This window comes from Mus musculus, chromosome 11, assembly GCF_000001635.26.
Source record: "Mus musculus strain C57BL/6J chromosome 11, GRCm38.p6 C57BL/6J".
Taxonomy (NCBI): domain Eukaryota; kingdom Metazoa; phylum Chordata; class Mammalia; order Rodentia; family Muridae; genus Mus; species Mus musculus.
Genome location: NC_000077.6, coordinates 58,613,493 through 58,639,881, shown reverse-complemented (window position 1 = coordinate 58,639,881; position 26,389 = coordinate 58,613,493). Strand labels below are relative to the sequence as shown.

General features: G+C 45.8%; 1 protein-coding gene across 1 annotated transcript; it reads left to right on the top strand.

The window, feature by feature from the left end:
- The first annotated feature begins 13,837 nt into the window (after window positions 1-13,837).
- On the top strand, window positions 13,838-14,809 carry Olfr323 (olfactory receptor 323). Its single transcript, NM_146376.2, has one exon. It carries the CDS (start codon window positions 13,838-13,840, stop codon window positions 14,807-14,809), a length of 972 nt encoding a protein of 323 aa, NP_666488.2.
- Window positions 14,810-26,389: the final 11,580 nt, after the last annotated feature.

Genomic DNA, 26,389 nt, shown 5'->3' with positions numbered 1-26,389 from the left:
AGTAATATTTATTTATTTATTTATTTATTTATTTATTTATTTATTTATTGCCCATAAGATGGCAAAGATGCTTGCCACTAAACCTGACCTGAATTTGACTCTCCAGACTCACATGGTTGAAAGAAATCTAACTGGCAAAAGTTGTTGTCTGGCTTCCATGTTGGAGTGGCAGCACACACACACACACACACACACACACACACACACACACACACACACTCACTCACTCACACAACCCACACAGGAAAAACCTCAAATGTAAGATTAACAAAAGTTCCCGGAATTTCCTGAAGCATGCAGACTTAGGGTTAGCTCTTGAGTCTATCTGTGCATATTACACATGAAGTTGGCTGGGGGTAGTTGCCCTGCTAGTAGGACAAAATCAGAAATAAGCCTGCCTCTTAGGAGTCCCTCATGCCACATCAGCCAATGTGGGGCACGCCTGCCCTCTTCCCCCACTATTACTGAATGGTACCATGAACTTCTGTTGTAATCACAAAAACAAAAACAAAAACAAAAAACACCCTTGGAAAAAATACTTATTTTTTCCTCAGTCTTTCTTTCTTGAGATTTTCTACTTTCAGAAATAAACTACCATACCACTGGAAGGACAGATGCGAGGATGACGTGTGTGGTAATGGCAGGTGGGCAGCCCAGCATGGATGAGAACAGTATAATAGGTGCCCTCCTGCCCGAGGAGGCCAGAGAGGGCACAGGATCCCCTGGAGCTAGAGTTTCAGATGCGTGTGAGCCACCTGCCATGGGTGTCAGGAACAGAACTCAGCCCTTCTGCAGGAGCAGCGAGTCCTCTTTGACCACCGAGTCACCTCTCCAGCCTCTGAAAGGAACAATTTCCAGTCCAGCCCATGAAAACTGCACTTGTTGACACAGGGAGGCTGAGGCGATTATGTAGGAGTAAGTTGATTTCATTGAAGATGTGTTGTGACTTGGTCCCATGAGGAGGCAGGACTGGGGTGAGTCTATCTGTTCAGGTGACGTGTTAATGTCTGTCACCTGAATACTCCGTGACTCTACTGAAGGTCAGTTTGTTTGGTGGCTGGCACATTTATCCATCTGTCACCATTATATATGTGTGTGTTGGGAGTCTTGAGTCTCGGGGCAGTCTTGGATACGAAGGTGGGAGGAAAAGCCTGGAGGTTGGACCTCATCCCTCCAGGAGCCTTGTGCTCAGCTGGTGAAAACCATCTCAGAATCAGGCTAACACAAGTACTAACCAGGAGAAATGCTCCTTTCTAGCCCCCATAGGACCATAGCACGGGACCCTAACATGCAGCCACAGAGGTTGGACCTCAAAGGGCTCTGAGCTAACAGAGGAGGACAAGCTGGCAATGACGAAGTGCCTGTTCCAAGCTGTGTGACCCCCCCCAAGTGTCCTGGGCAGAGGGGCTGGCTACATCCAGATGACTAAGAAGCCTCCAGAAAGGCTGGTCCTGACAAACAATAGCAAATAAACTTGCAAGGAGTGGCCCGGCTGGTGACTCAGGACCTGGCAAGCTCCTCCGAGGTTCGCAGAGCTTTACTATGAGGCAAAGCTTGGCTTGGAGCTTTGATGGTGTGCAGGGTCAAAGTGTTCTCGAGGCCATCTGTCTCGGGGTTAAGTGGATAATTGAAACAGAGTCTTCAGAACTAAATGCAGAAAACACTAAAGATGGTGACATCAGAGGAGAAAGCAGGGCAGAAGGCTTAGAGGGAGCAAAGTAAGGCTAGCTACAGACAGAGAGGCTCTTACTGAGTGCCTTGGGGCAGACGGTGTCTGTGCCCCCTGCTGCATTTCATCTCACATACAAGGATGATGGTGTTAAAGTCATTCTCTCTAAGGTTCCTCGGAGTATTCAATAGGTACCACACACTTAGTAGAGGTTTTCCACATAGCAACTCTATGCAATTGGAGAAAGATAAAGAAATTGGAACCCAAAAGGAAGGATGAATCAGAATCTAGCTACGTTAGTACTGAGGGCGTCCCTCAATCTTGTTTAGAGCTACACACACACACACACACAAATTTTACAGGATGATAGGAGCCTGTGGCCATTCAACAAATATGAACAGAATAAAGAATAAAGTGGACAAACAGAATCAACACAGGCTATTCCAGACAGCCTGCATGGGAGAGTCCAAGGGTGGCCATCTGCACTTTTCCACAGGGTAGGTACACAAATGTTTTTGCTTTCTGTCTCCATCACTAGGACAGATGCTGTAGCGTGTATCTGATCAATCTTGGGACAGAAAAGCATATCAGGCAAATGTCTGGACCCACAGCTCTCTGCCCTAGGGACTCACCCGAAGCCAGACTTCTTTACCTAGGAGGCTAACGAGAAGTGGAGGGACAGCATGCTTCTGGGGCCAGGGGCATCAGGATGGGTGAGCTCACTGCTAGCTTTTCAGTTGCTGAACTTAAAACTGTTTTCCCTCCCAGACTTGTAGTCCAGGGTGAGAGCTGTAGCATTATTCTTTTAAAACACAAACTGTTAGTTATAGTGTGTGTGTGTGTGTGTGTGTGATGGCACACTTATATGTAGGTCGTAGGACAGCTGTTTAGAGTGCTCACTCCTTCCGGCATGTGTGTTTAGGGGATCAAACTCAGGTTGATAGCCTTGGCAGGAAGTACCTTTACCCACTGAGCCATCTGACTGGCCCCAATGTTCTTGAAATTACATGAGATTCTCTTACAGGACACGCATCCAGGTCTGTGGTGAACAGGAATGAGAGGAGCTGCAATACAGTGTGTGGAAATACATCCCCGGCACCGCCTAGCTTTCTAAAGAGAGGGGGGCCTAACTGAGATGTACACTTTCTCAGGATCTTTTCCCTCTGGTGGTGTGCCTGCTCCCGTGCAGCCCAGCATCGCCCCCACCCCCAGCTCCACAAGCTTGCTCATGAGTTTAAGTCTTTTTCTAAGTTGCCTCTCTCTCTACCCCTCCTCTCCAACTCTGTCTTGTCTTCTCTGTCCTTGTATTAGTTTGCTGACACCTGTACCCCAACCACCTTCACTCCTCTGGGGCCTTGGTCTGGCTTCCACCTCTTCAGAAAGGCAGTGTGTTCTCCCCAGTGAGCGCCCAAGGCATCTTAGTTCCACCTCTGGGCCACTAGGGGGAGCCACACCCCTGTGCCCAACAGTTTTTCTCTAGTTTTGGGCGTGCTCCTGAGCAGCTTGTATGGGGGGGGCTCTCTCTCTCTCTCTCTCTCTCTCTCTCTCTCTCTCTCTCTCTCTCTCTCTCTCTCTCTCTCCCTCTCTCTCTCTCTCCCTCCCTCCCTCCCTCCCTCCCCCTCCCCTCCCTCTTTCCTTCCCTCGCTTCTGCCTTCTTCTCCCTCTCCTCCTCTCCCCACCAAACTCAGCAAGTCCCTTCCTTCCTGTTTTATTTTTAGGACCTCAGTTTTCGTTTAAACAACTGTACCCCATATTGCTCTCTTAATTTTAAAAATTGTGATAGATGTACATTACAAAGTTTAAAACCTCAAATGTACATTTAATAGTTCAGTATTTGAAATTTAAAAGGCGTACAGTTTAAGATTTAAGCGTACAGTTCAGTGGCACTGAAGGTATTGGTAATGTGTTGGTTTTCTCTAAAACTCTTTCCCTCCAGCCCACTGGAAGCTCTGTGCCCACTGGACAGTGAACTTCTCTCTGCGCCCCATTCTTCCTGTGCTTATGATGATGCTAGCTTACTTTGCACAAGGGGACTCAGGCGACAGCTGTCACTTTGTGCCCAAATTCTTCCACTTAGCTCGGGCCCCCAGCACTCATTCACAAAGTGACCTCCTGGAGACTGTCCTTCCCACCCTGCATCAACTAGTCCAAATAATTAGCCCTTTATTAATCTCTGTAAAACCTATCTGCTTTATAGAAACCAGAAAAAGAAAGTCGTGTCTTTTCCTCTTGTGTAAGAGTGAAAGTGAAATTGGGAGAAACCTTGGAGTATGGCTGAGGATGGTCTCTCTAACAAGCCTCAGCATTCTCTGAGAAACAAGACATGAGACATTACAGAATATATATAATGTAGCTTTTTTTCTTTTAGAAGTAAAATAAAATCAATATCTCTCTCTCTCTCTCTCTCTCTCTCTCTCTCTCTCTCTCTCTCTCTCTCTCTATTTGTCAGGAAAGCAGATCTCCAATGAATACCGTGATAGAAAATACCAGACCAAGGAGCTGTACCCCAAATCTCCCCAGCTTCGTGTGGAGGCGGCTCTCTACCCCAGTTCACCACTCTGATTTGGGGATGGTGTCTGGTCTCTTAGTGTGTAGTGCTTACTAGCTCTGGACTCCATAGCTGGGCCAGAAGCCTGGTATTGTAAGGTTAACATTCACTTTTGCTGGTGAGCAGGCTGAGACCACTATTGCAGCACCTGCAAATTCCAGAATTTTCCTCAGCATTCTTGGCTTTGAAGCTGAGGCAGACCTAGATCCACACTCAATGCTCTACGATCCCCTTCAGAGCCTCTGGTGAGTTATACAAGCCTGTCTGCCTCCATCCTCTGACCTAAAACTGCATCTGTTTGGAGGCTTGCTCCTGTATATTGTGGATGGAGATTCGGATTCCTGCTACAAACAGCTGAGATGCCTATTAATATATTAAAGGAAACTTGGCCTCCAGGTTCTCCCCGCATCCCTCAGTCCCTACTTGTTACTGGGTAGGGTTGGCATAGCCTGCCTTCTACCCTAAACTCACCAGCTGTGGTGTGTGTGGTGCTGGGCTGGGCTGGGCTGCCCTTCCCAATATTTTCATTACCACCCTTTGGTACCTTTGGCCTCCTAGTTGCTGTGCCTGGGTTCCTTCTTTCCTTTATCCATTCCCCTCCCTGTTTCCCCACATGGCCCAGCTCAGCCTGGTAATATTTATTCTGGACTCTCCCAGATATCCTTGCCTCTGATTATGTCTCCCTTTTACCTACAGTAAACTTTCGTTTCCACCGTACCTTGGAGCAGTCATGTTCTTTCCTTTCCTTTTTAATTCGTTTTTTTTTTTTTTTTTCATTCAGATTCTAAACTATACGACGCTGCTCCTCCAGACCTGGCGCCACAGTCAGATAACCCACTGGGGAGAGGAAAAGGAAGCACAGATCTTTGGGGAACGCATTCAATTGTCTGCAGGGTCTAATTGTTCTGAAGTTCTCTCCTCTATTGTGAATTCAACATGGGATATTCAAAAGTGAGACTTTCTAATTAGGCACCAAGTGGCTCACGAAGACAATAGCAAGTCACCTGTGATTCCATGATGTGGCTGTCTGGAAAGGGGTAACTGTTGATCCCCCACACTGGACATCTTTCCTCGATGGCTCTTTGTTTTAATTTAACAGTGGTTTGATTCATTTGCTTGATTTCAGAGAATGGTTCTAAATCAATAGCAGCCCTGGCACCCAAATCTTCCCTTGGAATACTAAGAAGCACTAATAAGATTCTGGTGTTATCGATTGCTCTCCGGGGAAGATGCTGCCAGACAGTGCTCACACCAGCGCGTCCACACTACAGATACAGACCCACGATGCAGAGTCAGTCCTCACTGCATTCCTTATAGACAAAGCAAGGAAGTGATGCCTGAAGATAATTCTCCCAACGGCCACAGTTTCTGGCTCTAGGTTTCTCAGGCAGAGTCCGAATAAGAACGGTGTTGGTATGGCTTCTGAGGCAGGTGCAGGTGGGCTTTGAGGAGAGAATCTGATTTTTAGAAAAACCTCCTCCTCTGTCCTCACTCTGGCAAAGCTGCACTGAGATTTGGTCATCAGTCTGCATCTAATTAGTACAGATAAGTAAACAAACAAACAAACAAACAAACAAAGTTCTTCTTGTCTATGAGATCATAGAATAACATTCTGGAAGATGCATGGCTGTCTCTCCCGCCTGTCAGAATCATTATTGCTTGTATGGTGCCTAAGTATAGCACACTTCTGAACAACCAAAAGCCTTAGGACCGCCTTCCCTTTACACTTAAATGTATGTATCTAAAGTCTCAAGCTGCCAATGACATTCATGAATGTGTGTATAGCTCTGAGTGGTGACATGCAACTTTAATCCCAATAACTGCGAGTCAGAAGCAGGCAGATCTCTGGTTTTGAGGCCAACCTGGTCTACACAGGAAGTTCCCAGTCACTCTGGGATACATATTTAGACCGTCAAAAATGCATTTAAAATGTGCAGTAAGCTAACATATTAACTCTTGTAAACCCATTTAATTCAGTTCCTCTTTCCATTCCTTTTTTTTGGAGGGGGTGGGGTGGGGTGGGTGGGACGAGACTCTGTGTAACAGTCCTTGTTGTCCTGTCCTGGAACTCACTTTGTACACCAGACTAGACTCAAATTCACCAAAATCTGTCTACCTCTGCCTCCCTAGTGCTGGGGTTAAAGACTTGTGCCACCTCCCCTGCTATCTCCTCCTCCACCACCACCACCAGGCTTCAATACCTCTCTCTAAGCAATCTGTTTATCTCGCTTTTTCTGCATCTTCTTCCTTTCATTTTCATGTAGTTCTAAAGCCTCAGACCATTCTCCCTTTACCATAAACGAATGATCTAGAAGCTTCCAGAGCACAGACTTAAGAAGTGAAATACAGCATCAGGAGAGACGCTGTGCCCCTCCCTTAATGCACGACACTGAGCTACAGCGATGTCTTCAACTCTCCGCGCTTCCTGACTAGATCAGACGCGACTCTCCCACCTCCTGCATTTAGAGAGGGGAGGAAAAGTCACGTTTACAGATATGGCCTCCATAGTCTGGATGGAGCTATGTAGGGAGTTTGCATGTCTATGAGTGAGTTAGCTTTTCAGCATTGTGATTAAAATGCCTGAGGTTATTAACTTATTAAGGAAATGTTTATTTTGGCTCATGGTTTCAAAGGCCATGGCCATTGGTACTGTTGCTTTGAATATTTGATGGAAAAACAGATTAGAGGAACCGCAGGGCAATAGAACAGTAATTACACATTATTACATCAAGGTTTGATATTAAGTTACTAATAATGTCATGAGAACGTGTTGCAACCACTCTTCAATGTACATCTTTCTTTCGCTTGACCTTAAGATGTGGGGACCAGGATGACTTAATTCTCTGACTAACAGCTTATGGTGGTTTTTTTTCCATTGTGAATTAAACCTGCCCTCTTTCTCTCTCTGTCTCTCTCTGTGTGTATGTGTTTCTGTGCATATACATGTGCTGTGGTAGCCAGGTGGACTCCTTGTGGGAGTTAGTTCTCTCCTTCAATTCCATGGGACACAGGGATTGAATTCAGGTCATTAGTAAGTCCCTGCTAAGCCATCTAACCAGACTTCAGGGCTCCCCATGTCCACTCAAAACCATCCACTTCCTTCTAAGAGGAGATATGTAACCATCCAATCTCTCCTTCTTGCCCCAGGAAAGAGAAGGCCTGTGACAACCTGTCTGTCAGCATCTTGACACCCTTTCTCCCTGTCACCCCTCTGGGAGTCCTGATGTCTGAGCGCTCTACCTACACGACCAAGCTCTAGGTCCCTTTGTCTGGCTCTGGTTCAGGGCTGGACTGTGACTTTGTAAACCCCAGGACCCTCCTGTTTCGGCTTCTCCAGCTTCTGTTGACCCGAATGCAGCTCTATTGGCCTGTCTCTGCAGCTGACAGGAGTACATGACCTGCTTCGCAGGCTTCATTACATCCCTCTCTGCCAGGATGCAGATCTTAGGCCTGGATGGCGTCAGACACGAGAAGCTCCCCCCACAGTGTGAACAACTACACACTCCTTAACTGCATCTAGACCAGTCATAATAATACCCACAATGCCATGGCAGTAAACAATTACAAGATTTAAGCATGTTAGGGTTTTCCTTTAAAAAAACAAACAAACAAACAAACAAAAAAAAAACCCTAGGGTAAATGTTAACTGTGAAAGTGGTCACAAAAGGACCAAGATGGGTGTTATATTATAATCCAACTGACAATCTCATATGTGGAACACAGGTGCTTGGCTTTGGAGCACAGAACTATGGGTATTTCAAAGGTTGTAGATTTGCCTGCATTTTACTTCCTCCTCTGAATTTTATGAAGGCTGTACTCACAGATCAAACGATTTTGAAGGCGGCGCACACCACCACACTAATCAATAAACAAGGCAGCCTATATCACCACGGGTTGCTGATGTACCTAACGTCTGAAAGAGCCACAGGCATTCATACGTGTCAAACACATTCTCATTGGTTGAATGAATGAATGAATGAATGAATGAATGAATGAATGAATGAATGGTTTTAAATCTTCAGAAGTAGTCGGGGATGGGGGCATGTACCTGTCATCTCATCTCTAGGGAGGTAGGGACAGAAAGAGAAAGAGTTCAGGGTCAGCCTGAGAAGTTGTCTCAATAGAACCTCTTAATACTTTCTTTTAAATTAAAATGTATGCATTCATTTTTAACTAGAAATATTAATAAACTAGCTCTTCTCAATATACAGTTCTTCATCCAGTCAGTTTTTATTTCAAGTCCTGCTATATTACAGATGATACAGATGAGTCTGAGATCATCCCTTGGGGCTGGAGAGATGGCTCAGTGGTTAAGGGCACTGACTGCTCTTCCAGAGGTCCTGAGTTCAAATCCCTGCAACCACATGGTGGCTCACAACCATCTGTAATGGGATCTGATGCTCTCTTCTGGTGTGTCTGAAGACAGTGACAGTGTACCCATATACATGAAATAATTAATTAATTGAAAAGCAAGGTCATCCCTTTTCCAGTTCCCCTTCCAAAGCATCCATGAGTATCACCCCCAGGCCAGGTCTTCCTGCTGCATTATTTAGCATTCGTAGGCATGATGATTTCGGGCACAGAGCTGTCTAACTGATGAGCTAATTCCTTTGTAGTTGTATAACTATTTAACCTTATTGGCAATTATAGTGGGACAGTGAGATGCCACTCAACCGAATGCAAAAGTTACACTGCCTTCAGAAGTTCATCCCAATCCTATGGCCACTGGGCTTAAATGAAACACCTTTTTGATTGACAGAAGTCTTAGGCCAAAATTAGTGGGATCTACCCTAATTTCAAAATTTGAAAAAGTTGATTCCAAAGAGAATGAAACCGTGGCATCTCTCCCTCGAGCTTTGTCATTGAGGGCTCCTGGGCAGAGCTGGGTCTTAGCAGGAGATTCTTATTGTTTACCCTCTTGATTGGGAAATTATGCAAGACTGTCTTGGGAGCAAGGGTCTCAGAAGGGCCGTGTCTCCAGGAAACCCAGGTCTATTGAAAGGAGAAGTCTGGTTCCCTCAGCATCCAAGAGCAGCAGGAGATGGCAGATCCCAGACCTCACCATAGAAACCCAGCACTCATCCCAGGAAGGGGAAGCTTGGCCCTCAGGCCTCTGGGCTCTGCTCAGAGGGGAAGGTATGCGGGAGCAGCGTGGGCATGGAGGTGAAACTGCCTTCTGGAGATAACATGGTATGTGTCTGTTCAGTGCACACACTACTAATATTGGGGGCGCTGGTGTTGAATGTTAGATTTTAAAGTTACGCTGACTCCAGTGTGTTACTCCTCATGACAGTGGCAGTTCCAGCCCAGACACATGTTCTGTTTATATGAAAGAACAGATCATTGTGCCTCAACTAACCAGAAAATTAAACCATAATAGCAGAAAAGTAACTCCAACAGAGGACTTGGGAAGTCGAGAGGCCGCTTATTTTACGATATGTAGGGCTGCAAGGGCCAGTAACATTCTTGATTGTGTTGACTTTGTATAAAAGGGAGCCACACCTAATTAAGCTGAGGTTACACTATTGACCCAGGGCTTCAGAACACAGCATTTTGGAAAGCAGAAGCGTTTCTCTAGCTCAGTGTAAATCAAGTCCATTTGAAACCAGTCACCTTTCAAGAGACCTGTGTTTTAGTAGGTGATGAGCAGATTGTATCTGAAGCATGTGTGTATTGTGGAGGGACTTCAATAAATGGGAACCCAAGCTGACTTTCCAGCAACCTCAGTGTATCTTAGTGCGATGTCACTGTGGCCTCATTAGCCTGCAGACCATCCCTCCTTAACTCTAAATTATTCTTTTAAAATGTGTTTATTGTCCATTATAGTGAGCCCATTAGTGACACACTTACTAGAAAGCAAGAGGAAGCTAAGGTAGGAAAGGATCATTTGTTTAGAGACGACGTAGTTGATTCACCAAGAGAATTTGTAAGTATAGATACGATTCAACAGTCCTTCAGTCACATCCCCTGCTTGAGAACACTGCCATCCATGTGGACTGAAGGTCAAGGTCGTGGTTCATACACATGCAACACCAGGGAGAACACTCCTGACAATAGATTTAAAGATAGTAAAAAAAAAAAAAAAGCCGGGCCACCTGAATGTGGTGTTTCCAGTGAGTGACCCAAACATGTAAGGAGAAAACAGAACCAACTAAGCATACATCATACATCAGAGATGAAGAACCAATGTGGCAAATTAACAGAAGAGCCTGTGCCCAGGGGTGACTAAGCTGACTGGCGACCATGACCTCCTCTTGCTCTCGGTATGATCTGCCTGTGGTTTAAATTTTTAGCTCAGTTACCTTTTGGGGTACTGTGGATTAGACATGAGAAGTGCAAAAGACAACATTGCAAAGATGTAGGAGAGATGGGGGGCGGTGGCACTTTCTTCACAGGACAAGCCTTGTAGAACAGAGAGTAGACAGGAATTAGGAATCTTTGCATCTAGAGTTAGCTGATATAACAACAAAAGAAAATCTAGTACCGAGTCTGAGATACACAACACCACAAATCCTGTCCTGAATAAGAAGGCAGAGGGAGGTGAGGCATCTTCAGTGAGGTGGAAGACAATGGGCACTGAGGGAGACATGCGTGCTGCTAAAGGTACTGAGGAGAGTCAGTTTAAGAGGAGGTTCAGATACTGATGCTGATGAGACTAGTGTGTGTTCCAAACACAGCAATTGTCACCCCAAACCCCATGGTTAGCCTTGTTCTGGAACCTGAGAGTCAAGAGCCAAGACTGGATTGAGAGTCAAGAGGAAGGGAGCTCTGGCTTCTATCCCTAGACCACGTCTAGGTAAATCATTAAAGGTTGCAAGCAGCAGAAGGATGAGCGGACTGGGAGGCGCTCAGACCTATGGCTACGCAGATGCAGATGCAGATGCAGAGGCAGAGGCAGAGGCAGAGGCAGAGGCAGAGGCAGAGGCAGAGGCAGAGGCAGAGGCAGAGGCAGAGGCAGAGGCAGAGGCAGAGGCAGAGGCAGAGGCAGAGGCAGATGCAGATGCAGATGCAGAGGCTGGTCTGGAGTGTGCGGGTATGAATACTGAGTGACCAGTGGGTCAGACAGAGGGGGAGGTCAGTGAGCTGTGAGGCGGTAATGACAGAAGAAGAGGATTGGCAATGAGGGCAGTTTGGGGGAGGTCAGGAGGGACATGGAGGGTCCTTGAGGAGCAGAGGTGACAGAAAAGCCCTGACTGCTGTGGATAAGGGAATAGGCCCAGCTGGAGAAAGCCACACCCTCCAGGAAGGCATTTGGGAAAATGAGGTAACATAGGCAGTGTTTGGAAAACATTAGCTTCAAGAGCCTTCTTTGCCACTTTGAAAAGGGAAACAAACAGCGGCTTTTTGGTTGACAAGAAGACATGCAGCAGAGAGGTGGCCACCGCTGAGTCCATGGAGGACAGTGGGAGAGCTGCCTGACCTTTCAGAAGCTAAGAGGCGACAGGCAAGCTGCTTCCTCAGGAGGGTAGGGGTGACCTGAGTGAGAGTGGGAGGATGCAGTGTTCACAGACATCCCACTGCGGGGCTTCCACTGGGGAGAGAGAAAGACAAGGGCCTTAGATATGGGAGAACAGATTAGAACAGAATGAAATATCCCTGGGGACACTGCAGAAGTGAGCAGGTGAGGGGTTTCTGTCTGTGAATTCTAAAGATGTATTTTATGTTAATTCTCTCTCTCTCTCTCTCTCTCTCTCTCTCTCTCTCTCTCTCTCTCTCTGTATGTGTGTGTCTGTCTGTCTCTTTCTTTCTGTGTGTCTCTGTCTCTCTGTCTCTCTCTCTCTCCCTCTCTCTCTCTCTCTCTCTCTCTCTGTGTGTGTGTGTGTGTGTGTGTGTGTGTGTGTGTGTGTAGAGGTGACTGCAGAGGCCAAAAGAAGACACTGGATCCCCTGGAGCAGGAGTTATAGGCAGTTGTGAGCTGTTTGACTTGGTGCTGGGACCTAAACTCCAGTCTTCTGCGTGGGCATTATACACTCTTAGCTGCCAAGCCATCTCCCCAGTCCCTCCTGTTTCTTAAGGTGACAACACTTTTTGTTGGTTCCCATCACATTAGCACTTTTGCTGGATCCCACTCTGTTAGAGGCACAGAGCTCAGGTACGGCAGGTGGGTGTGGACTTTTTGCTGTGTTTGACAAAGAATTAAATAAAAGTGCAAGGTGTCTGTCATGTTGGATATTGATGGAGAAGGGTCAGAGTGGGGAGTGTGTTACCTAATGGGTAAGAAGGGCCTTTGTGAGAGTGAGAAATAAATTAACTGATCACTAAGCTACACGCACACACATACACTCACACATGCTCATACATACATACACTCACATGTGCTCACACACACACTCATACATATACACACATACATACAAACATCATGCTCACCACATGCTCACACATATATACACACACATGTACATACACACACATGCTCACACATATACATATATGTACATGTTCACACATAAGCACATGCATACATACTCATACACACATACACACATAGTAGACTGTCAGTAATACGTTATTTAGGGAAAAATGAACAGAAGTCCCCAGGACCCCAGAGAGTTCATTCTCTCTCCCTTTTCTTCTACGTGGTTTTAATCAAGTTTTGCTAGGTTTGTCAGTTTCTGAGATTTTTTTCCCAATGTTCTTGATGTCAAGCACAAATATGTACACTTAAGGTAGGACATTTTATTTTTGATATGTTGCTATGAAGCAGAGCTCCCACTCTGCCTACCTCACCTATCACCTCAGGTCATTGCAGTTGCCTCCTTCTGTCTGTCCTTCTGTCCTTCTGTGTGTGTGCTACTACATATGTGTCTTCTCCTTATGTCTTTGGATCTGAGACTTCAGTATTTTACAAACTGCAAAGAAACAGAACTTGATAAATCTCTTTTCAAGATTTAATATCTACATTTAGCTTGCTACTTTAAATGTGACTGAAAACGTTGGGTGTGGTGGTAGGCACCTTTGATCTCAGCTCATGACTGGTTGAGGCAGGCCAGCCTGGATACCTAGTGAGACCCTGTGCTCCCCAAATAAAAACAACAACAACAAATAAACAAAATGTGTAAAAGCTGGAGTTAACACATCTGTCCCTCTGAAAACCTGCATGTAATTTCATTGTCAATTTGCCATCTAGATTATCAGACAGGTCTGTGAGCCTGTCTGGCAGGGAATTTCAAAATTAGGTCAGTTGAGCTGAGAAGACTCCCTGACTACAGCACCACGCACTGATCTGGAGTCTTGAATAAATGAAAAGGAGAAAGCTGAGCAGTGAGCCCCCTCCCCCACCCCAGACTGTGGAGACAATGGTACCTCCCCCTCTTACTGCCACACCCTTCCCACAGTGACAAACTACCAGCCCTCCGTGGGCCTGAACAAACCCTTCCTCCTAGAAGTTTCATTTTGTCAGACGAACACTCTACTCATGCATCATTAAAATAATCCTGTAAAAGGAAACAATACAGAAGGGAAGAAACACATAATTAACATGATAAGTTGCAAACTACTGGAGGACCGACCCTTAGACCCTAAACATCAAACCCCCGGACCTTCGACATCAAAAGTTACAAACGTCTCATGCTTTGCACGAACTGTTCTTTTCAAAATGTGTTCTGCCTTCACAGAAAATGGAGCCCCAAAACCTATCCAAGGTCACGGAGTTTCAGCTCTTAGGATTCCAGAACCTTCTTGAGTGGCAGTCCCTCCTCTTTGCCATCTTCCTGTGCTTCTATCTCCTCACCATTACAGGCAACATGGTGATCATCTGCGTGGTGAGTGAGGATCCGCGCCTGCGCGCGCCCATGTACACTTTCCTCCAGCATCTGTCCTTCCTGGAGATTTGGTACACATCCACCACGGTACCCCTGCTGCTGTCCAAACTGGCCTCCTGGGGACACATGCTGTCCTTCCCCGCCTGCATGGCCCAGCTGTACTTCTTTGTGTTTTTTGGTGCTACTGAGTGTTTCCTCCTTGCCGCAATGGCTTATGACCGGTACCTGGCCATCTGCCACCCGCTCCACTACTCTCTTCTCATGAGCCCGGACAACTGCGCTGCTCTGGTAACAGTCTCCTGGGTGACAGGGGTGGGTACGGGCTTCCTGCCTTCCCTCCTGATTTCTAAGTTGGACTTCTGTGGGCCCAACCGCATCAACCATTTCTTCTGTGACCTCCCTCCGTTAATCCAGCTGTCCTGCTCCAGTGTCTATGTGACAGAAATGGCCATCTTTGTCCTGTCCATCGCTGTGCTATGTATCTGTTTCCTCCTAACCCTGGTGTCCTACGTTTTCATAGTGTCCTCCATTCTGAGAATCCCCTCCACTTCCGGCAGGATGAAGACGTTTTCTACATGTGGTTCCCACCTGGCTGTGGTCACCATCTACTACGGGACCATGATCTCCATGTATGTGCGCCCAAATGCACATCTGTCACCGGAACTCAACAAGGTCATTTCTGTCTTCTACACCGTGGTCACTCCACTGCTGAACCCAGTTATCTACAGCCTGAGGAACAAAGACTTCAAAGAAGCTGTGAGAAAAATCGTGAGAACCAAGTGTGGGGTCTACAGAGCCAGAGTGAAAGGAAGTGCCCTCACTACGTAGGGACCCTGCACACACAGTGCCTCAAGCACTAGGATCTGGTTTAGTTTGAACTTGGGCACAGAAGTTCCTCTAAAGCACTGCTAAGCTGGCCTTTTAGACCCAGAGTTTGATGTTATCCAATAGCCGTACAAAGAATGAATGGAAAAAGATAAGTCTGAAGTGCCCTCGCGGTAAGAACGAATAAGTAAAAGCGTCTGCGGTGCCAAGCATTTCTTCTCTTATAACCTGGAATTTTAAGGTGGTTTAATTATGGACTTTCTAAAAAAGAAACAAACAAACAAAAGAGACAGGGAGGAAAAGGGGATCCAGAGATCTTTCCGTCTTGGGATTCGAGGCTTCACTTATTGTCCAATTTGCTTGTTTCCTTCCTTGCTTGCTTTCCTTCCTTTCCTCCTCTGTTTCCCCTTTTTCTATCTCCTCTCCCTCTTCTTCTTCATTTGTGTGTTTTGTTCTGTTTGAGACAGGGTTATCTGTGTAACCCTGACTGTCCTGAAGCCTCCTCTGTAGACCAGGCTGGCCTTGAATTCAGAGATCCACCTGCCTCTGCTTCCCGAGTGCTGGAATTAAAGGAGTGTGCCATCATCACCTGACAATATGTTTGTTTGTTTGTTTGTTTGTTTGTTTGTTTGTTTGTTTAGAGAGTCTGTATGTAGCCTTGGCTAGCCTGGAACTCACTAGGTAGACAAGGATTGCCTTAAACTCAAAGAGTTCTACCTGCCCCTCTCTCCTGAGTGCTGAGATTGAAGCTATGAGCTATTTTCTTAACTCAGATGATATTTAGGAGGTCTGGGCTAGTCCTGTCCACTAATCTATCTATTCATTAGGCCTGCAGATATTTTTGATCCCTTGACCTATACCAGGTCAGTGCTGCTGTCTGACAGGGTACATAAAAAGCCAGGGAAGAAAGACTTCACATTAACGGATGCTCTGGTCTGGAAGGGAAGAGCAATACAGGGGTGGGGTGGGGACAAATCAACTTCTGACTTGAGCTTCCAGAGGTGACCACAGTCAGACACGCTGGGGCTGAGACTTAGAAGAGGAATCGGCACATGAGCTTAGCACAGCGGATCACAGGGGGCTTCAGCCTCCACTTCTGGGTGAGAAGGCTGAGCAGAGCTTCCAGATGGAGGACAGATACTGAGCACAGCAGACATGGAGGCACCGGGAAAGTGCAGGGCAGAGTTTGGTGAGGAGCAGGGACAGGTGGTAAAGATTAAAAACCCCGAAGAATTTTAAAATTCTGTGTAAACAATCACCAAAGGGCAGTATATAGACACTTGAATGAGAAACTCTACGTCTAAGAGTCTCAGTGATGTGTAGAAAACAGGACAATGACCCCCACAATCTGCCAAAGGAAGTATGCTGGTGGGGACTGTGAACCAGAGGACCGAGTGCAGAGATGGCCGTGGAGGAGTTTCAAGATGTGAGACCTGAAGGAAAAGGAAACACAGCCTGAGAGCATCCACAGTGGTGGTGGCTGGGGTGGGAGTGGGGGGACTCCTGCTAAAGACAACGGGGCTGTCGGCAGGCAAGACAAGGATGGAGACAGTTGCATTAAACATCTCAGAACAGACACTGCTGCCAGACACTGCAGGGTGGTGACCTCATTATGGAAGGGTGACTGTCGGGGAGGGGAATGGCTGGTGTGAAACCAAAGCAAGGGTGTAGAGGTACACAGCTGTCCAGAGAAATGTGCTTTTGAAAAGTGAGGGGGGAAAATCTTACTGGCGGGACAGTTGTATTTTTGTAAATCACAAGGTTTTAAGTACCTGGATGCATTGAAACAGTTGTGGGAAGATCAATTAGTATATCAAAAATATAAATGATTACTGGAAGTGCTAACTAGAGCCCAAGATGTGGCAGGAAGGAACTGTGAGCAAACGCGGATGCACCAACACACAACAAGAAGTGCTTTATTTACTAGAAGAAGTGTGGACGAGTAGTTATTTTGGTGTCATTTTATGGAGACAAGGATGGGATTTGCTTGTTTGTCTAGAAAAAGATCAGTAAAAATTAGTGGTCTGAATTTGAAGAACATGGAGACATCAGGTAAGAGGAAGGAACCAGTAGATGGTCACTTAATACTCCTGAGGGTAGAGTGAGCTATGTGCATATGTATGTGTGCCACATGGGAGCCTGGTACCCATGGAGGTCAGAAGAGGGCATCAGATCCCCCTGTAACTGGAGTAAGTGGATGGTTGTGAGCCACCACATAAATGCTGGGAGCCAAACCTAAGCCCTTTATAAGAACAACAAATGTTCTTAAGTACTGAGACATCGCTCCAGCACGTCATTATCACATTTTAAAGAGAATAATATGTGTTTTCATTCTACATGTATTGTCCTGTGGGTGTTTTGTTTTTTGAGACAGTGCCTCACTTGGCTGGAACAAGACCAAGCTGGCCTTGAACTCGCAGAGATCTGTCTTCCTCTGTCTCTGAGTACTGAAATTAAAGGGGTGCCTTGCTTTTATTATCTTTTTAAAGGACCGATTTCAGAGATCTGAAAGTTTTTTTGGTCATGGAAATGTTGGGGGGAAGCCAGGCAATGGTGGCACACACCTTTAATCCCAGCACTCAGGAGGCAGAGGTCAGCCTGATCTCTTGTCTCAAGAAAGAAAAAGAGGTTGGGAGGAGAAGTTCAGAACCTTGAACAAAGCCCTTCACCACCATGAAGGACTCCTGTGCACCTCAAAATGCATCTGTTGTCTAAATTAAACCATGTTTTAAAATAAAACAGTACATTTGCTACTACGGAATTGTCCATGTGTTTTGGTTAATACTGTATCTTACCAATAGTTAAATGATGGATAGGGAAACAGGCTTTGAACTGCCAACCAATCAACCTTTCTACTTTTCATGAAAACCATGGAAACCAAACCTTATCAGCATCATTTCATTACTTACTGATTGACTGATTTTTCTAGACAAGATCTCATGTTGTATTTCAAAGTCTGGAATATACTATGTATTCCATGCTGGCTTTAAACTTGAATCAATTCTGCCCTCATCTCCAGGGTGCTGGGATCATATGTGTGAGCCACCATGCTGGCTATCTGACCACTTCTATGAAGATGTCAACCAGAAGGGTGGGAATCAACTTTTTCTATGGTTAAAAGAAACATCATAATAATCCAAATTACGAAAAAAATCCACAACCTTAAATCTTATCAGAAGAAAACATCTACTAAAGAGGGTCTTAGAAGTCATGCAGAGACTCTCATTTTCTTGTTTCTTCATGTAAAATCTGTATGCACAATAGACATGTCCATGGTCTGTGTTGACCTGCATTTTTATCCAGGTTCCAGATGGTTTAGCTCTGCTGTGAGAAATGTAGTCTCAGCAGTCGAGGGTAAACATGGCCGCTTATGCTCTCTCCACATGAGACAATTCAGATTTCTTCGCTGAGACTGAGCCTGACGACTTGTAGCTCTGTATTTATTGGAACAGCTCAACTGATGCATTTAATTCAGGCTGAACACTTCCAAAATGATCACACCCGAAGTTATGATATTTTGTTTATGTGTATATATGCGTATGCGCATTTGTGTGTACAAATGTGTGCATACATGTTTATAGAGACCAGAAGGAGATCTCAAATGGCGTACCTCAGATTCCATCTACCTTTTCTCTTTCTTCCTTTCTTCTCCTTCTTAATTTCATTAGTTATGCAAGAGTTTGGTCCAGTGTATTTGGATCATAAGTCCTTCCCCTCCTCCAACTCTCCCCAGATCCCCCCCCTTTCTTCCCCACACACTATTGTGTCCATTATCCACATCAATATCAACTCGTACTGTCCACATATTCTCGGATGTATGTCTTGAGTTATCAATGGCTACACTTTAGAGAAAACTGACAGTTCAACTCTCAGCAGCTAACAGTAGCTCCTTGGCTAGGGGTGAAACTTCATGCCTGCCTCCCTTCTCCATGAGAGATTCTGTCTTGTTTAGGCTCTCACAGGTCTTGGGAATGACATTATGGCATTGTGAATTCATTCTGTGTAACTGTCCTGTCATGTACAGATATGTGGCTTCCTCTTGGTCGTTTGCCACCTTTGGCTGTTACACTCTTTCTATCCCCCCACCCCTGCTTCTTCAGTGATCTCTGAATAGCTCTCTCACAAGCCCAGAACTCATCAATTCATCCAGGCAGTCTAGCCAGTAGTCCTCACGGATCCTCCTGACTCTGCCTTTCCAGGGCTGTGATTTCAGGCTCACCGCCAGTTTCCTTGGGTGGGTTCTGGGGATCAAACTCGGACTTCTCATGCTTGTGAGTCAAGTACTTTATTAACTGACCATTTGCTTTCCATCTCTTAATGAAAAAAGAATGGGGGATGCTGACCTTTACAATGTTAGGCAAAGAGATATGCAGCAATTTACCTGAATTCTTTATAGCTTGGGCAATATATTAAGGATAAATCTGAGAGGCTGGAGAGATGGCTTAGTGGTTAAGAGCACTTGTTGCTCTCCCAGAGTACTAGGGTTAGGTTCCCAGCATCTGTACAGCGGCTCACAAACCTCCTGTAACTTAGGTTCCAAAGAATCCAGTGCCTTATTCTGGCCTCTGAGGGTACAGGTGCACGTGTGGTGCACAGACATACACACAGGCAAAACATTCAGTACACACTTTACACCCCCACTTTACCAGGGAGGGTAATACACGGTCATTACTGACATGTAAACACATCCAGACCTTTCTCTCTTCCTCATGAAGATGTGCGATCCCTATGTCGCGGAGCCTGGACTGCAGAGAGAGCTCCAGGTCAGCCAAGGCTACCTGATGAGACCCTGTGTCAAAAGAAATGTCTTTAATGCTTCCTTTCTCCACAGAGTCCTTTCGTTTTTACTTCATATCAGTATCTCACTACCTCTAAATGAACATTTACTGTCCACATAACTTAGGTCTTGCGGTCACCTCTGCCTTGCTTACTCTTCTGACCCAGCAGGCACGAGAAAAAAACAAAACCAAAAACCCTCTACAGTCATCTCTGTTGAAATCTTTGGGAAACAGCCTGATTTTGATTAAAATTTCTACTTAATCCTGTAAATATCAACTCTCATGCACTCTTACATGAAAGTCTAGCCACACATCAAGAGTACATTTGGCCTGACCATTGACAACATGCAGATACAGAAAGTGTAGCACTTTTAACAGCAACTGTTACTGGAACCATCTAAAAATATACTTGTGACCAAGGTACTGGAATTATGGAAGAGATGGAGGGGAGCCAATGTCTGAGATGCCTTCAGGAGGAACATTGTGTTCATGAAGGAATTACATGGTCCTCTCAGAAATCTCAGTGAGATCAAGACAGGAAAAGATGTTACTTAATTTTTGGCTCCATATTCTTATATATAAATGAAGACCTTTTATAAAGATTTAAACACAGTCAATGGATGGTTGGGATGAGCTGGCTGATCAAATAATAAATTAGGGGTCTACTAAACATTTTCTCTCTATTTTAGAAAGAAGATAGGCTATGGTGCATTTATGTGTGTTTGCGTGTGTTTGCATGTATATTCGTGTGTGCATGTGTGTGCTCCTGGGCTCTCTCTCTCTCGAGCACGCGCACACATACACACACACACACACATACACACACACACACACACACACACACACACACACACACACACAGAGTGTCTGCCTCTAGTGATCCTCTGTGCTTTTCAAGGTGCAAGGTCCATTCACTGGAGAGGCTCTGCCAGGCAGCAGGCAGAATGGAGAACCAGCAGGACATATTATGGGATTGTTAGAGAGATTTTCAACAGAAAAGGCCTTTTGCAAACCACACATCTTTTAGACATCCTAAAAGACTGATGCCATTGCACTGAAGGAACAAATGTTCCCATAGCTTTATAAACCAAGAAAGTTTATATCTGTTATTCACATTCATGATGGGCATAAATTGTTAACCGAAATGCCAAGCTGTCCATCAGTAAGTGAGCGAAAGGCTCGAGCCGGTTTTAATTCTTTTGTTTCATTTGACAAGGTTATGTAAGGCATTTGTCACACAAGCATGTTCTGCACTGTGAGCATCTGCCGCCCACCCCACCTCCTACCCTGTCACTACCCTGCCACTCCTATTAGTCCCCTTTGTTCCTCACAGTTTTTCAATCTTACTTCCCTGTCATTTGCACATGTGTCACTCTATGTATCAACAAAGATTAGGACCAATAACTGAGAGTAAAAGTGAAACCTGTCTGATCCTGCCTTGATTTGTTGTGTACAGTGATCTCTACTTGCGTCTGTTTTCCTACAGACAACATAACTTTATTGGTCTTTATGGCTCGAAACATTGTATGTGTATGGGTGGTCCTTTCTTTATCCTTGATCTCAAGGCTTTACAGAGACTCTACTCTTAGTGAGCAAAACTAACACTTTCCAGGGTTTAGCTGCACCCTGCCTGGCTTGACTTTCAGTTTCTGAGAGCAAAGGGTGGTTTAGTGGGAATCTGAAGATAAATGTGCCTGGTTTGCGTCAGTGCTGATATGAAAGGTGAGGAAGACAGTGGCAGGTGTTACCTAGAGCTGACCTTTACCCCAGGACTCCCACTTGGCCTGATCTCCTATGCCCAGCTGGCCAGCTCTGTATCTAACCCATGCCCTCCTTCCACATCGCACCCCCCTCCAACCTCATGCCAGGTACAGGAGCCACCTCCCTCTCTGGTGATGGCGAAGGACAACCTCCCTTTTCTTTTGTTTAGCTCTGTTGCCTCGGAGATGCTTATAAACACTTGTTATCTGGCTGCACGCTCTCTGCCTGGCTCAGGGACTTCCTAAGGATGTTGGGCATGATTTCCTTCTTGGGAAGGGGGTGTTGTGATGCTGTGTCTTCTGGGCTTTGGAGTGGGCTACTGGCTCCTCCTCCAGGAAGGTTTTAGTCCAGAGGTCCCATGGCCCAGCCTTCTCTGTACTTTCTAGCAGCCTTGCTGCCTGGAACACTCCAGGCTCCCCACCTGGCCTCCAAGGACTTGTATCAGCTGCTGCAGTAGGATCCTTTTTAATTGGGAGCATAGTCAATGATGAGCAGTGGCAGGGAACCCTGGGTTTCCTCTCCCTTCCCTAGATTACTCTTGGCCCAGGGCAAACAAGGTCCCTTTCTTATGCTTCCTGGTAAGCCTATTCAGCAGGAGATGTCCTACTCAAGTCCCTGCCTCTGTCTCCTCACTTCTGTTCTTTGAAATGAAGGTGTGTCACTGTCATTGTTGCCTAGCAGGGAAGGCACAGAGTAGATGGTAAATAAATAATCTCAATGAGGGCAGCCAGCACTCTGAGAGCTTCAGGCAGCCAGGCATCGTTTGCTGTAAGTTTCTCCTATAACTGTGTAAGCCTCATAAACACCCGTGAGAGGCTCTCCGCTCTTAAGGAAACTGAGGCACAGAGAACCTGAGTCACTGTGTGAAGATCACACAAGAGGACAAGGATGCAAACCCAAGTTGTCTGAGTCAAGAGACTCTCGTGCTGGGAAGCCAAGTCTTTTCTGAAGCCTTAAGACTGTGTGTTCAGGGAGTTGTCAGCCAGACTCTCTCACTCTCAAGCTTTCTTCCCCTCAGCCAAGAGCACACACAGAGCTCCTAAGAACAAACCTCTAGGCCTCCAAGGCATCCCCAATGATTCCAGGAAGCGCAAAACCAAATGAACATGGAGAGGCCACCTCAGGAGAGGCCACCTCAGGTGCTTCAGCCTGCTTCTTGTCTTACCACAGAAGTCCCCAGCCAGCTTGGACCTCCATGCTAAAAGCCTGACAGGGCCTGGTGCTTCCCACTGTCCAGTCATCTCTGCTTTCCCAAATGCCTCTCATGAGTCTGTTTTCACCAAAGAAGTGTGTGTGTGTGTGTGGGGGGGTGACCATTGATGAAAGGGAAGGAGTGAGGAGTGAAGCAAAGAAGAAGAATACAGAGGCTCTATTCCAGGGCCTAAGCCCTAATTTCTTCTGATAAGGCTCTAGCCATTTTATGCCAGGCATCCATCTTGGTACCCATCAGCTGTTTTTCTCTGACTCCAGTCCCTGGAAGATAAGTTCCCAGTAACTCAGACTCAATGACCCCTGCTCAAAACTGTACCGCCATGAATTTGTTATGATAATAGGACTAGCTGCTTTTGTTTTTGTTTTTTGTGGGGTTTTTTTGTTTTTTGTTTTTTGTTTTTTGTTTTTGTTTTGTTTTGTTTTGTTTTTTGCTTCTGTACCTTTCTTACAGATACCCAAAGAGTGTTTTTGAGTTGCCTTGATCACTTAACTTGGCGGAAGAGAACAGTTTGTCCTTGTTTGCATAGATACTGAAGATTGTCCTATGGTTTTCCTTTTTAAAAGTCTTTCCTTTAGATATTGAAGATTGTCCTGTGGTTTTCCCTATAAAGTCCTTCCTCATACCCCTTCTTCATGGCAATCTCAAAGATAGCTCAGAGGTTGTTGTCCTGCTAGCAATTAATAAACCTTTTCACTATAATTGGATTGAGTCCATGTGTTTTTCCCAGGGGTCACAAACTCCATAACACTTCATCTTGCTTGATGGCAGCCATGGCTTCCTGTGCGTAGAGTAACATCATGCCTAGCACCATGGGGCACTGACGGATACATTCCCAAGGTCAGGGGAACATTCTAGAGCCCCTTGCTTTCCTGGCCATGCTATCGTGTGTTGCACAGCCAGACTTGAAGGTGATCAGGTAGGACCCAGGGGTATTTCTTCTAAGAAAGTTTGCCTGCTGTGGCCAGCACCTCGCCAAGATACCAGATACAAAAACATCACCAAGAAGGAAGGAAAGTAAGAAGGCCACGAGATCGCAGAGCATTTAGCAATGGAGTCCATACAGTTTGGCAATGCACAGTGATCCTCTGGAGAACATGGTACTGGGTGAAGATGTGTATACAAATGTGAACCTGTCATTACTAACCCTGACACCTGCCTGCACTTGGTGTTGTCAGAAGCCCCACCCGTATGTTGGGTTTGTTCTCCCTTCCCTGGAAATGTCCTCTTAGGGACAGGAGCTGGACTCCCACTGAATCCAAAGGATGGAGTCAGGTCAGGGTAGGGATGGAAGCTTCTACTGTTTTTGCTGCTCACTCTGACTGGGCTGGGCCACCAACACTCTGCCTTCCCCTACTCCATCCCTCAGGATACAGTCTCTACTAGGAACAGGTGGGTGCTAAATAGGGAACAGATCTAGAGACACACAGAAAAAATGAATACCTGGCAATGCACTCCAGTCTTCCAAAGGCTTAGCTTTGGTGTTCTGTGTTCCTCTCTTCCTACTCAATCAGCTGTAGACTCATGGCCTAGGTACCAGATTACTCTAGTGTTGATATTTAAAGTTACGCAGCATAACTGGGCTACATACTAAGAAATGTGTAACTGAGATATTCTCACTGACAAGGGAGATTTGGGGAGCTGGAGTTGTAAGATCAGAACAGCACAGTAGCTTGGAGAATAGGCAGCATAGGTCCCTTTTAGGACTGCTCCCAGGAGGCAGACCACAAGAGGACATCTTTTTTTCTCCTGAGAAATGTCTTTGTCTGAGATATCAGGCAGAATGTCACTTATGGCCCCAAGAATGAACTCAGAACTGAGCTCTAGATGGAATAGGTGGGACCTCTCTGAAGCTAAATGTGTATTGACCCACATCAAAAAGAGGGAGGCCTCTAGGTTTTTTCCATGCCTCATCTCTACTCTTCTTTAGCCTGGGAGGTTATCTGTAAGTGTTATGGTTCTGAGGGGAAAGGTGTCCTGGCTGTAAGGAGCCAAAGAATACCACAAAGTCACACAGCACAACAAGCCTTAAACAAGAGGAATGACAAAAGAGGATGGCTACCTCTGCTCTGGCAAGAAGCAGGAAGGAACTGAGCAGAAGGCAGGGTTTATATAGAGATGAGGGGGTGAAGGGCAGAGTTTCTAGGGTGGCCTGGGATTTGGTGGTATTCTGTGACCTGATCTTGGGGCAAGCTCAGGGATTGGTGGGTTTTTTCATGGATTGGAGGTATTCTTTCCCTTGTCCCTTGTCCTTGGTCTTGGGACAAGTCAGGGTTAGGGTGTTACTTCCTTGGCCCTTTTATCCTAAGTGCCCATCCAACTTCTGTTGTTTTATGTCCAAATTCTGCCATATGTAAGCAGTCTCTTTGAGACCTTGCCCTGGGAGAAGGTGGAAGAGTTTCTGTGATGCTTGGTAGATGAGAGCCATGCTCCCATTCCCCATGGATGAATGACAGTGGCCTCAGCTTGCTGCTGTTCTGCTCAGCACTGTCCAAGCCAATCTATTAATGAGAAATGGCCATTGACCTGCAAGTCTGGCCTCTTGGCCCTGAGCCAACTGGCAGTCACCAACCTTATCTCTGTTCTCAGCTAATTAGGAGCTCACAGTCTAGTACTAGTTGCACAACTTGAAACTTATTAAGCTGAATCAATAGGGAACCATAAAATACAGTCTCCAGCTATGACTTTGACCCTGGGAGATGTGAGAGCAGGTGTGTGATAGGATGGGAGTGATGAGGGGCACATTATGAAATGCCACAAGGTAGCAATGCCAAATTCCTTCTTTGGAAGACAAGACTCAAGCTGACTCTTTGAAAAGGCCTTCGTTGTATTTGGTGGGGGCAGGGGGTGTACAGCATGTTTTGGCTGCTGTCTCATCATCTTGAGCAATTGAACAGGAAGGGAGATAGGCTTCATCATTAGGGACCCATGATATCTTCACTCAGCATCTCCTGCCAGTGTGGCAAGTCTACTCCCAGCTCATGTTTCTATGACCCGGGAAATGTTTTGTCAACTTACTTTGAACACTGGAAGTTCCAGATGAGTCTCTGCTGGTCTCTGTAACTACAGATGCCCTTTCTTAGTTGGTCCCCTCTATGACTGTTAGGTGTTCCTCCTAATTTCTTTCACACCCCAGCTTCTGAGGCACATGCACAACCCTGTTCCTTTCCTGTAACCCACACCTTCTTCAAAACTCTGCACACTGTCTTCCCTGGGAGGGGGAACTTGGCACCTGAATTTTGAAAGAATGTGTTTAAAATCTGGATGACTAGAGGAAGTGTGAGTCCTTCTAGCTTAGCCTTTCTCTCCACTGTAAATAAGAAGGCTGCTAAGCTATGCCCTAAGAAGAGGCTAGCCTAAAAATAAATAGACGGGCTGTGTGTGTGTGTGTGTGTGTGTGTGTGTGTGTGTGTGTGTGTGTGTGTGTGTGTGTTAGGGGGAGTGAAATTACAGAGGGACACATCAGGTCCCTTCTAAGCAGAGAAGTTAATAGACTCTAGGGATAAAGGAAAGGATGGGAGAGAGAATGACTCTGGGGATTTGCCCCAAGCAACAATGGAGGATGGTAGCTACACACTACAGGACAATTCCTATACTTTTTAACTTTCAAGTACTCTAAACTGTTCTGCGGCTTACTTCAGGCACAGCAGCATTACAAATTCCTTCCCTTCCTTTCCCTACCAACCAGAAGTTCAGGAAAAACTCTTCTCACAGTCTCTCTCTCTAGATCAGGAAGTGCAGTGCACTTGACGTCATGCCAAGATACTATTTACAGTGTCTTAATTGCCAGGCATTGGTCCTCTGGGCTATAAAAGTGACTGGGAGGCAGAGAAA

Excerpts from the sequence above, each read along its gene's own strand:
- Olfr323 (NM_146376.2), top strand. The coding sequence starts at position 13,838 with ATGGAGCCCCAAAACCTATCCAAGGTCACGGAGTTTCAGCTCTTAGGA.